The 12,037-nt window shown below is 59.7% G+C and overlaps 2 protein-coding genes across 2 annotated transcripts; both read left to right on the top strand.

Annotated features, from left to right (window-relative positions):
• Positions 1-436: 436 nt before the first annotated feature.
• On the top strand, positions 437-2,583 carry RPL38 (ribosomal protein L38). Its single transcript, XM_054393902.1, has 5 exons — positions 437-475; positions 696-728; positions 1,075-1,135; positions 2,317-2,439; positions 2,524-2,583. The coding sequence occupies exons 2-5, from the start codon at positions 726-728 to the stop codon at positions 2,547-2,549; spliced, it is 213 nt and encodes a 70-aa protein (XP_054249877.1). The 5' UTR covers positions 437-475; positions 696-725; the 3' UTR covers positions 2,550-2,583.
• Positions 2,584-3,500: 917 nt separating this feature from the next.
• TTYH2 (tweety family member 2) lies at positions 3,501-10,481 on the top strand. The gene is made up of 14 exons (XM_054393845.1): positions 3,501-3,629; positions 4,332-4,504; positions 5,753-5,864; positions 6,250-6,470; positions 6,562-6,657; positions 6,746-6,818; positions 6,907-6,976; positions 7,133-7,188; positions 7,281-7,373; positions 7,453-7,545; positions 7,635-7,777; positions 7,890-8,075; positions 8,177-8,255; positions 10,401-10,481. Exons 1-14 carry the CDS (start codon positions 3,501-3,503, stop codon positions 10,479-10,481), a joined length of 1,605 nt encoding a protein of 534 aa, XP_054249820.1.
• The last annotated feature ends 1,556 nt before the right edge of the window (positions 10,482-12,037 follow it).

Below are 12,037 nucleotides of genomic sequence, written 5' to 3'. Positions count from 1 at the left end.
CACCCACCCCCAAGGATTCTGCAGGGATTTGGGGGTGGGTTCGGTGTTTTGAGCGTGACTGAAGCTCCCTCTTGTGGCAAACCTGCTCCATTACAGCTCTACTCGAGATCACGAACCCCTCACCACTCGGGGGAAGCCATGGCGCACACCTTCGGTCTTGCGCCATGCTCCCCACCTACCGAGCCATGCTGAGGCTCAGGAGGCTGCAACGGCCTGCCCAGGTAGCCGTGCCCCTCAGCGGCGAAGCACGGTGGGAATCGGAGAAGCCGGGACTGGCCGGTGCTCCCCTCACATCCTCCATTATCCGTGCAGCGGGTGCGGAGTCGCCACGAACTCATCGCAGAACCGGCACGATCGCGACCTCGACCCTTTTTGTCCCTCGGCCCGAGCCGTGGCGGCGCTCGAGGGGGTGGGGGTTAAGACTCGGATGCGGAAGTAAGCGCTCACTTCCGATCACTGCGTAGAGACGGTTGCTGTGAGTATGGAACGGAAGAAGCGGGGGGAGGGGGGGCATCGTGAGATCCGCCGCCATCCGCCGTCGTACGGGACTGGGCGGCCCCGGGGCGCACCGGGGGAGGAGAGGGGAGGTGGAAAGACCCGTTGGCGGGTGGTCAGCGCGGGGGAAGCCCGTGGTGGGCGGCCGTTGATGGGCAGTGGGATTGCGCTGACGCCATCTTGGGTTGTTTCTGCCGTAGGTCGGAGCGCTTTGAGCCCAGCTTGGAACCATGGTGAGAAGGGGCCCGGGGAGGACGGGCGTTGTCCGTCAGCCCGTGGGGTTGGGGGTGTCTTGTGAGCCTGGTAGGATCGGGAGGGTCATTATCCCGGGAGTAGGGTGTCCCTGGAAATGGGCGTGGTAGAGGATGTGGGGTCTCTGAGGGTGACTCTGCCGACCCCCACTTTGGCTTATGGCTGGGGCTTGATCCTGCTGTCAGGAAAGGCTTTCCCTGACCTGGGGTGGGTGGGGGAACTTTGTTGGGAAACCATGGGGCACACAGCCAGCCCAAGGCTCAAGCAGAGACCAGGGGGAGTAAGATTTCTGCCGGTCTCTGTGCACTGACTGACTTTTCTTTGCAGCCTCGCAAGATTGAGGAGATCAAAGATTTTCTGCTGACAGCCAGGAGGAAGGATGCAAAGTGTGAGTGCTGGGCTGCTACTCATGCCTCAGGGTGTGACAGAATGTAGTGGGGTGCTCTGACAGAGGAAATGCTCTACCCCTAAATGGGGGCTTCCCACTGAGACTGAGCAGCTGCTTGGCTTGGAAGCACTGAGGGGGACACAGTGCTGGGGAATCATGTGGGTGACATTTAAAGCTCAATGATGACTGAGGTCCTACCCACAGGTAGAGGGATGCTGTGATGGCTGAGGGCTGGGGTCCAGGGCTGGATTTCTCCAGGGGCTGCTGCTTCAACACCCCTTCAGCCCAATTTTTCTCACTGTTCTTAACCCTGGAGAGTTTTGGCTAAGCCCCAGCTGCAGCTTCCTGGAAGCTGTTCACAGATAGCTCCCAGTTTCTGCCTTGTAGCCTTCAAAAAATCTGCAAGGTGTCAGACGCTGAGGAGTTCTGTCAGAGTGACAAGTGAATCACACTCGAACGCGAGGGTTTCTGTTGCACATACAGAGACCATTATAATTGAAACACAGGAGCTGCCTTGTCTCGGTATTTAACAACCCTTGAAGAGTTTTCCCTCTTCTGCTGCTTGTTTGGATCCAGCTGTCACCGGGAAGATGCGCTTTTCCTTTGGGAAGTGTTTTGTTAACTCACCGCCGTGGGCGAGGAGGGAGAATTCCAACGCCAAGATGCTGCTGTAGCTGCTGGCAGGCGTCTTCACACCTTTCAGCTTGCTCCAGCTCTGCAGTAGCTCTTGTAATGTTGAGCTGCAAGGGTTGTGGAGGGAAAGGAGAAGAGCTGGCCCAGTGCTCAGCTTCATAAAGACATAAAGGACATGGGAACCACTGGTGGCAGAAATGGGGAGCTTGTTACTAGCTCCAGTGCCATTGGGGTTGCAGGAGATCACAAGGGGAAGTGATGAGCCTGGAGTGAACTCTGTAGATTACGGTTACAGGTTACAGTTAGAGTATGAAGAACAGTTACGTCACCTTTCTTGTAAACTGCTGCTGTGAAGTGAAACAGTCCCAAAATAAAGCTTTGAGGAGCCTGGTGACAGGTGGAACTCTTCATCTGGGACAGTTAGGGACATTAGTGTGGGATAAATACCTTGGTTTGGGTTCTCTTCAGTGCAGATGAGCCGGGCAGGGCTGTCACCGTCCCTGTGGCTGGGGTGGGAGTCACTTCTGACCTGTTCCTCTACCCTGCAGCGGTCAAGATCAAGAAGAACAAGGACAATGTGAAGTTCAAGGTGCGCTGCAGCCGGTACCTGTACACGCTGGTGATCACAGACAAGGAGAAGGCAGAGAAGCTGAAGCAGTCCCTGCCCCCAGGTAACCCCTTGTTCCTCCAGGTCCCCCTAACCAGGTGGGCTATGGGCAAGGCCCCTCCAACCGTTGTTTCTTTCTTCTCCCCAGGTCTGGCTGTGAAGGAGCTGAAATGAGTCTGTTTCAACAGTTTTATTACAATAAATAAAACCTGAACTGTTCCCTGGTGTCAACTCTGTCCTTTCCAACCATGCCAGGCCCTCCAGCACCCAGCTTCCCCTTCTGGGAGTGCAGCAAAAGATGCCAGTGGTCCCATTCTCAAGCCTCGGCCTGGGGTGTTGGCAGCAGGTCCCACAGTTCAAAGCAAGGGGCTCCAGGATACTTGGGGACCCCAGTAGGGTTGGGAGCACCCCTATCTGTCGCACCTAGCCACCGTTGTGTTTCCCACGAGGGGGGCGGGCACGGGGGTGTCTCTGCCCTATGGCACTGGGCCTGTGGCAGGTGGTGAAGGGAGGGAATGGGCTGCAGTGCCTCCAGCAGGGAGAGGGTTGTGTGATGCCCCTTTAGCAGGGTGGTGACAGGAGTGGTATCTATAGCAGTGGGGACACTGAGCTGTGATGAACGGGGTGCAGTGCTGTAGCCGCGTGCTTATGAGGTGCTGTTGCTCTGTAGTACTAAGGAGGGGAAGGGGAGCCGTGACCCTGTAGGGAGGTGACCGATTCCTTTGTAGCAGGGAGGGGATGGGATGCATTGTTCCTGTAGCAGGACAGTGACGAGGTGCAGTGCTGCTGTAGGAAGTGGGGGGTGAAGTGCTGTTTCCTTAGAACAGGGGACTGGGGTGCAGCGCCCCTATAGCAGGGCAATGATGGGGTGCAGTGTCCCTAAGGGGCAGCACTGAGCGGTGTTGGGGGCCGGGCACCCAGGACCGGCCCCGATCCCATGGGCGGGGCGGAGTTTGGGGGCGGTTCCAGGAGGGTGGATCCCCGGGCGGCGGGGCCAGGCCCGGGGGCGGGGCGCTCTCGGGGGGCGGGCCGAGCCCCGCGGCGTGGCGGTTCGGCGGCCCCCGCCACCGGCGGCCCCAGCGCGGCCCCAGCCCGGCCCCGGCGGTACCCCCCCGCGGCGCCGCCATGCCGCCCGCCCGCCCCGAGTACCTGCCGCCGTGGTGGGCGGCCTGGCTGCACGGACTCCCGCACCGCGGCCTGCGTCTGCAGCCCGTGCCCGCCGACTTCCGACCGCGGGACCCCGACTACCAGCAGGTAGCAACCCCCGGGACTCCCCCTCCCCGCGGACCCCGGAGCCCTCGCCGGGTGGGGTCCATCCCCGTCCCGTCCCGTCCCGTCCCGTCCGTCCCCCCGCCTAACCCATCCCTTCCCTCCGCGGCGCCCGGCGCCAGCTCTGATCTCACAAAGCGCCCTTCATCTCGGGCGGGCAGCGGGGCCCCCCCGCCGGGCCAGCGCGCACCGGCACCGCCGGACCCCTCCACGCCCCTCCGGAGGTGGGGGAAAAGGGGGTTCACCGCTCGCTTTGGCCTTGCTGGGTGCCGTGCATCCGCTGCAGCCCCCCCGCATCCCAGCACGGACCGCTGTGACCCCTAAATGAGGGAGGGGGTGCAGCGCCGGTGCCCCAGCACCCCTCGAGGGGAGGGAAAAGGGGGGACTTCACCCCTCACTCTGGGGCAGCCGGGTGCCGTGCGCTGCTCCTGGAATCCACTGCAGCTTTCCTGCATCCCAGGGCACCCCTTAAATGAGGGGGTGTCAGCACCAGTGCCCCACCACTCCTTGGAGGGGCTGCTGTACCCCAGGCTCTGCGACCCACAGTGGGTTGCAGGTTGACGTGGGGGCAGCGGGAACAGTTCCTCTTTTCCGTGTGACCGTCCCACGGGGCGCTGGATGCGGCCGCATCCTGCCCACCGCACGTGATGGGCACGGGGCACTGACTGTCCCCTCTCTTCTTCCCAGTCGCTGCTTTTCCTGGGCTTGGTGGCCGCCGTCTGCCTCGGCCTCAACCTCTTCTTCCTTACCATCTACCTGATCTGCCTGTGCTGCTGCAAGAGGGACCATGAGCCTGAGACCAAGCGACCCCACTCCTGCTGTGTCACCTGGATGGCTGTCACCGCTGGGCTCATCTGCTGGTGAGGACGGAGACCCAGTGCTGTCCCCCTGTCACTGAGGGGGCTCCACGCTCCAGCCATGTGTCCTTTTAATTAGATCCATGCAATTAAATGTGGTCCATCCCTGCCTCCTTCCAGACAGCTGCTGATGTTGGGGCAATGCTGGGGATCGACCACAGGCCAGCCCTGTGCCTGGCCCTGCTGCAGCTGTGCTGCCTTCCCAGCTAATCCCGGGTGGGAGCGGGGCCGGGTCGCTAATCCCAGCCCAGAGCAGATGGCGGACGGCAGCGTGACCCAGCTGGCAGGTCCCTGTGTGCCCAGCCTTAATTGCGACCGGAGCAATCAGGCAAGGGGACACTTCACCCGGCAGTGCTTTGGTGGCTTGGCTTGGGCTCCAAGCCCATCTAAGTTTCTAGCAGCCTGTGGCTGGGAGGACCCCCCACCAGCCAGCCTGTGTGCCCCCCAGCAGGCCTGGCCTGGGCAGGGCAGACAGAACGGGGCAGGAAGCCCTTTGGCTGCCCAGCCATGACCCATTTGCCAGACAAAGGGTCTGGTTTGCCTGGGCAGAGCGAGATGGCTGCCTTGGAGCATTGTATGGAGCAGGGAAATGGCACTAATGAGTTTGACATGCTCCCACCAGGATCCCGCCCCCCAGGATCCTGCCGCTGCTCCAGCCCCAGGGCACCCCACAGCCTCCCCAGCTCCTCAGGGGCTTCAAAACCACCCCTGACAGCCACAAAGAGTCTGTTTGCAGCTGTTAAAGGCCTGGTTGTGGCGAATGGGCCACTTGATGTTGGGTTTAGTGGTGTTTGCTGTGCTAAGGGAGCATTGTGCATGCTGGCCATGTGCTGGCACATGCCTGGGCCAGGGCAGGGGCACATCCCTCCTCAGAGCCAGCTCCAGCATGCACCCCCGCTTCACCTGCTGGCACACCAGGTGCTGAGGGGTGCTGAAACTGCGGTGTGCTCACCATGGGGCCTGGAGTCATGGCTCCAGCAGACCCCTCTGATCTGCCCCTCCACGCTCAATCTCTCTGGCAGAAGCTTCAAACCCTCTGTCCAGTGCCCAGCCCACGGAGCAGCTCCAGGCCCTGGTGTCCCCAGGCCCTGTGGGTGCCAGCAGGGAGTATGTCCCCATTATGGCGCTGCCCATGTCCCATCTGCTTTGGCTCTGCCCTGCCACTGTGGGGGATCCAGGGATGGTCCAGGGAATCTGCCCTGTCCAGTTGTGCCTCCTCCCCTCTAACTGGGGTCCTCTCTCTGCCCACAGCACAGCTGTTGGCGTCGGCTTCTACGGGAACAGTGAGACCAACGATGGAGTGTACCAACTGCTGTATGCCCTTGACCATGCCAACCACACCCTGACTGGCATCGACACGCTGGTAGGGCTGTGGGGCAGGGTGCTCCCCATCTGACCCCCCTCCATGTACCCTGGATCCCCATTCTGGGTTTAGTTCAAGCACTGGGAGGATGCATCCAGCAGGAGGGACCTCAGCATCCTGCACTGCCAGCCAGGCCCCAAGGGCGGCCATGCCCACACCAAGTGCAGAGGGGTGACGTCACCCCACAGAATGGGGCCTTTGTGACCAGGAAGGGCCAGAGGGGCCACAGCAGGGCCATCCCAAAGGGTGGATCCAGCTTGAGATTGAGGGGATTGATGTTCCAGGAGGATTGACATCCCAGAGACAGGGGCAAATGGCTCTCCCAGATGTGGGGCTGACAGCAGGGAAGCCCCCGATGTCATGCTGACCATCCCACTGTCTTCAGGTTGCGGGCACCACACTGCAGATGCAGGTGGGCTTGGAGCAGCACCTGGCACGGCTGAATGAGCTCCTGGCCACACGGGGGGACTACCTGCAGACCCTCAAGTTCATGCAGCAGTTGTCCAGCAGCATTGTCCTCCAACTCTCAGGGCTGCCCAGCTGGCAGGGCACCAGTGCCAACCTCACCACGCTGGCCAGTGACATTGCCTACGTCGAGTATTACAGGTGAGTGGGGCCATGGTGCTGGGCTGCCAGAGCATCCCCTGGTGGGGCTGGGTAGGTGGGCAAGCATGACAGAGGCTTTCTCTGTGCCCAGGTGGCTGGCTTACCTCCTCTTCTTCATCCTCGTCCTCACCGTCTGCCTCCTGGCTTGCCTGGGGCTGGCCAAGCGCTCTCGCTGCCTCCTCACCACGTGAGTACCCCGGCCGGGCCCCGCAGTGCCAGAGCTGCTGAGGACAGCAGTGCTGGACCCCACTGCATGCTCACCCCTCTCCCTGCAGGATGCTGTGTTGTGGGCTGCTGACCCTCATCCTCAGTTGGGCTTCCATGGCTCTGGACACAGCAGCAGCAGTGGTGAGTGGGAAGGGATGGTACCAGCTGTGCCTGAGCTGTACCCCTCCTGTCCTTCGTAGCCCCAGCGATGTCTCTCTTGTCCCTGCAGGGTACCAGTGACTTCTGTGTGGCCCCAGATAAGTTCATCATGAATGAGACAGAGAGTGAGATCACTGCAGGTGAGAGCTGGCTGCAGGGTGGAGACTTGCTCACAGCAGGACCCCAGCTCTCCCCGAGAGTCTGCCTGGGGGTCGGGTGCAATCCGCTGCCGTTCTGCCACCCCCACGCTGCTCCCCTCGGGACACTCACACCAGTGTCTCCTGTTTGCTTTGCAGAGGTGGTTCGCTATTACCTGTACTGTGAGCAGAGCCTGAGCAACCCCTTCCAGCAGGTATGGGGGGAACTGGGCACCCTGCTTCAGGGCCAGGGGGTGTCCCCAGGGGCTGGCTGGGTCTGTGACTGTTCCCTGCTCCCCCCTTGCAGGCTCTCACCGTCTTCCAGCGCTCGCTCACTACTATGCAGATCCAGGTCCAGGGCCTGATACAGTTTGCTCTGCCCCTCTTCCCAACAGCTGAGGTATGAGGTAGGGGGAATTGGGGCCCTGTGACACCCCATTACCTGCCTAGTGCTTCCCTGACCTCCCTCTCTCCCACAGAAAGACCTTCTGGGGGTCCAGCAGCTCCTCAACTCCTCAGAGACCAGCCTGCACCAGCTCACAGCCATGCTGGACTGCCGGGGGCTGCACAAGGTGAGGAAGAAGTATGGGTGGAGACAAATGGCCTCTAGGGTCACCCACCCACTGCCATCATCCCTGCCCTGTCCCATCTCCTGCTGCAGGACTACCTGGATGCTCTCATTGGCATCTGCTACGATGGGGTGGAGGGTTTGCTCTACCTGATCCTCTTCTCCTTGCTGGTGGCCGCCTGCTTCTCTGCCATCATCTGTGCCATGCCACGCGCCTGGAAGCTCTTCACTGGCCGGTGGGTTTGGCACATGGCTCTGCCATGGCTGGGGAGGACAGGGCTGCGTGTGTGGCACAAGGAAACTGCTTTTGGGGCCAGGAGGCTGAGTGCTGGCACTTCGTCCCCACAGGGACCAGGACTATGATGACATGGATGAGGAAGACCCCTTCAACCCTCAGGCACGCCGCATCGCCAGCCACAACCCGGCGCGGGGGCAGCTCCGCAGCTTCTGCAGCTACAGCAGCAGCCTGGGCAGCCAGAGCAGCCTGCACCCCCCAGCACAGACCATCTCCAACGCCCCCGTTTCTGAGTACATGTGAGACCCTGCCCTCCCTTGCTGTCATCCCGCACTGGGGATGCAGGGTGATGCTGTGGGTGTCACCGTGTCGCCTGCTCTGACGAGCTGTCCCCCCCCAGGAACCAGGCCGTGCTCTTCGGGGGGAACCCGCGCTACGAGAACGTGCCCCTGATCGGCAGAGGCTCTCCTCCTCCCACGGTACGGTGGGCAGCCGAGGCCAAGTCTTTCTTGTGACACCCTGGGGTGGGGGATAGCTGGGTGCCACGAAGCCCCTCTCAGTTTTGCCCAGAGCACTGATGTGAGGTCTCCCAGGGTGGCGATGGGTGAGCTTGGCCCCCTCCTCCTGCCCTTGCAGAGGACATGCCCCATCTGCGAGCGTTTCTGTCCTGCTTGTCTTGCTGTAACCCAGTTCCTGGCTGGCCCATGGAGGCTGTGGGGAGAGGTCACCAGCCACGTGCTCACGGGAGACCAAAATAGCTGCTGTTCTCTGCTTTATTTCTTATTTATTCTGACTTTCAAAGGACTCTTGTCACAGTCCCCCTGTGCCTGTTTACATTTCCCCGCTGCTTGTTTAACCCTCCCTGCTCTGTTAATGCCTGTTTTATTCCTTTATTTCTTTATTTCTTTTTTTTTTATTATTATTTTACTATTATTATTTTTGCATCAATTATTTTGGAGCTAAGTTGCCCATCAAGAGTAAGTTCAGCCACTTCCTTCTCCCTCCTCATCCCGGGGCAGCAGCTGGGTTCCCATCCTCCTTCCCCTCCTCAGTCCCTCCCTTGCTCCCTTTTCCCATGGGGCTGTTTTGATTTGGGGGAGGTTGTGGAAGGCTTGGGAGGAAGAGGACCACTTTTGTCCCCAGCTCAGAGGATTTGCAGCTCCTGTACATTGGGAAGTGGTTCCTATGTCCATCCCCTTCTCGACGTAGTCTTCCCCCCTCCTTTTCTGACAGTGTTTAATCAGGTTCAGTGTCTCCATCTGAACCAGTAAAGCCCCACTCTGTCTCACCCCATGGCAGTGGCATTGCTGTGGGGATGGGGAGATGGCAGGGACACTGTGCTTGCCTGTTCTGGGGAAGATTTTTTTTTGCCATCAGGTGAAAGTGTGGAACTGTGCCAGCACGGGAAGCTGTAATCCTCTTGCACAGACCTGGCAGCTGGCAACCCTCTTCCCCACAGGAGGATGAACAGGGGCAGGGGTTCCGGGGGGGGGGGGGATTAATTTGAGCACTTCTGCCCACCCTGAATGGTCTAATTTAACCAGGATTCAGATCCCAGAGGAAGGACTTTCACGGTCCAAAATAACAAACTCGGAATAATCTTCCTTAATGCCTGGCCAGGATGTCCCTGCCTCTTGCAGAAAGCTGGGGAAATTGAATTCTGCAGCACTGGTAGGGCTGGGGGGAGCTGGAGGTTTGGGTCTCTGCCCTGGGCTCACCACTACCCCCTTTCCCAGTGACAAGGGGACACCTTGTCATGGCTGGGAAGCCCCCGGGGATTTAGCCTGCAGCAGCTGCCAGTGCGGGCACCCAGTTAGCCCTGGCAAACCCAGGGCAGGGTTTGTGCATGGAAGGAGAGAATCAAGGGGGTAAACCCAGCTCAGCTGCCACAGAGAAGAGACCCTGAGCCTGGGTCCTGCTCTGCCATCATACAGTGCCTGCACATTGTCTGGCAAAAAGAAGGCTCAGGGGAGAATTCTCACTCTCTGCTACTACCTGAAAGTAAGTTGTCGTGAAGTGAGGGTGGTCTCTTCTCCAAGGGAACAAGTGATAGGACAAGACTAAATGGCCTCAAGTTGTGCCAGTGGAGGCTTAGATTGGGCATGAGAAGCATTGTCTTCCCCAAAAGGGCTGTCAAGCCTTGGAACAGGCAGCCCAGGGCAGTGGTAGGGTCCCCATTCCTGGAGGGATTGAAAAGCTGAGTAGATGTGGTGCTGAGGACATGGTTTAGTAGTGACCTGGCAGTGCAGGGTTAATGGTTGGGCTTGATGCTCTTAAAGGTCTTTTCCAAACAAACTGATTCTGTGATTCTCTAAACCTGACAGCATCCCATCAGTGGGGGAAGGGGCAAAGCAGAGCCTGAAGCATTTGAAGCACCTTGTCTGGGGGGGTTCTCTTCTAGCCCTCAGCAGCTCTGACTAGGGTCTGGCCCCCTTACTCCTGGCAGATTAATTGAGGATTAAAAGAAACAGGAAGCAATCTTCCATCTCCATCCTCAGGCTTTCTCCTTGGCAGCTCATCAGCGCTTGGCAGCGCAGGGGTCGGGTTGGCCGCAGCTGGGAGGGGCTCAGTGGGACACGCCATAGGTTTGGTGCTTTGCTGACCCCCCTCTCCTCTCCCTGCAGTACTCCCCGAGCATGCGAGCCACCTACCTGTCTGTCACCGATGAGCAGATCAGGCAGCACGGCACCGAGTTCCCAGCCTAACCTGCTCGCCCCGGAGGAGAAGTCACCGGCATTTCCCTAACGGCAACCAAAGACACCTGGAAAAGGCGGTGGGGAGGGCAGGGGTGGCAGCCAGAGTGCCAACCCTGACGGTGGGGAGCCCTCTGCCCCCCCCCACACCCCTCCTCCTCTCCGCCTCGGCAGCTTCTGTCTGAAGTCTTCCTGCCTTACGGGTGACAGCAGCTCTGGGACCAGACCCTGGCCATCAGCCGGGCAGTGCCATGGCTGGGCAGGACTGGAGATGCTTCACACACCTGTGCCGGCTTCTCCATCCCCACCCCATCTGCACCAGCTCGGGGATGTTTTACGCCACAGAAGGGAGTTTACTCCAGCTCCCTCTTACTGGAGCACAAAGCCTGGGACCACGGGCTGCCCCCCAGCCCCTTGGAGAGGGGTCCCAGCAGCGGTCCCTTCACTCCCATAGCAATGCAGTACCAACCACTAGTGATCCCAGACCCTTCCCGGCACCTGGGGGGACAGCGGCTGCTCCCCTCTGCCAGCTCCCTGTGCCCCCCTTGCTGTTCCACCCTGGCCCCAGGTTCAGAAGCTGTAGAATTAGGGATGGTTTGGCCTTGCTGGTTATTCCTTTGCTTTTTCTCCTGGGTTTTATGAGTTGTCTACAGGGCAGGGGTGCAGTTCAACTTGCTGCCTCTGTCCCAGCGTGGGGTTTCCTGCAGTGCATGTTGGTAGTGGGTTTTTGGCTGGTTTGTGGGCTCTTTTTTGGTGATTCAGCTCCCCAAAGAAGGCAGGCCAGCAGTAAGGGCCGGGGCAGGCTCCCCTCCTTCTGCAGGACAGCCCTGAAGAAGCCACGAATCCCCTCTGAGAGAGTCAGGGACATCCTTGGGGAAGGATGCGGTCCTGGGGAACTTGCCTGGCATTGCCAGGGCTTCAGGTGAAGCAGCTCTGGGAGCTGAGCCAGAGGGAACCAGCATGAGCTGAACTAGATCCTTCGTAACTGCCTGTTTCAGCATGGGCTGCCTTGGGAGGTTGTGAGCCAAGTCCCCTTCCCCATGGCAGTCCCTCACTCACCCTGAGCAGGGAGAGCCCCTCTCTGGGGATGGACCCAGAACTCCCAGCCTGAGGGGTGCAGACAGGGTGGTACGTGTTTTCATGCCCACTGATCCTCTACCCAGGGCAAGTTCAGCTCTGGTTACCACATTTGACACTGCAGCAGTGGCTTCACCAGGGTTTGCTTCACTCCAGGGCTCTTCCTGTACCCACACCAACAGAGGACAAAGGTTTTCCCTGTCTGGTGGTGGTTACCCATCCCTTCCTCCCTGCTTTTTGGCTAACAGTGCTGCAGCTGGGCTGCCCTTTGAGGGTGGCCAGGCTGTCCCCCTTGGGCAAGCTGGGGGGAGATCTTACTTGATAGCAGTGACTCACTGTGTCTTTTAAAGATAACCTGTACATACCTGTCAGTCCCCTAACACCATCTGTCCGTGGTACGTGTGACTAGCATTACTTGCTGTTGGAAACTTCGGGGGGGAGGGGAGGGTTTGATTTGGTTTTTTGGGGTTGGGGTTTTTTTTGGTTGGTTG

This window comes from Indicator indicator, chromosome 29, assembly GCF_027791375.1.
Source record: "Indicator indicator isolate 239-I01 chromosome 29, UM_Iind_1.1, whole genome shotgun sequence".
In the NCBI taxonomy this organism is placed as follows: domain Eukaryota; kingdom Metazoa; phylum Chordata; class Aves; order Piciformes; family Indicatoridae; genus Indicator; species Indicator indicator.
The sequence above is the reverse complement of the archived record's forward strand: the minus strand, read 5'-3'. Positions and strand labels throughout refer to the sequence as shown.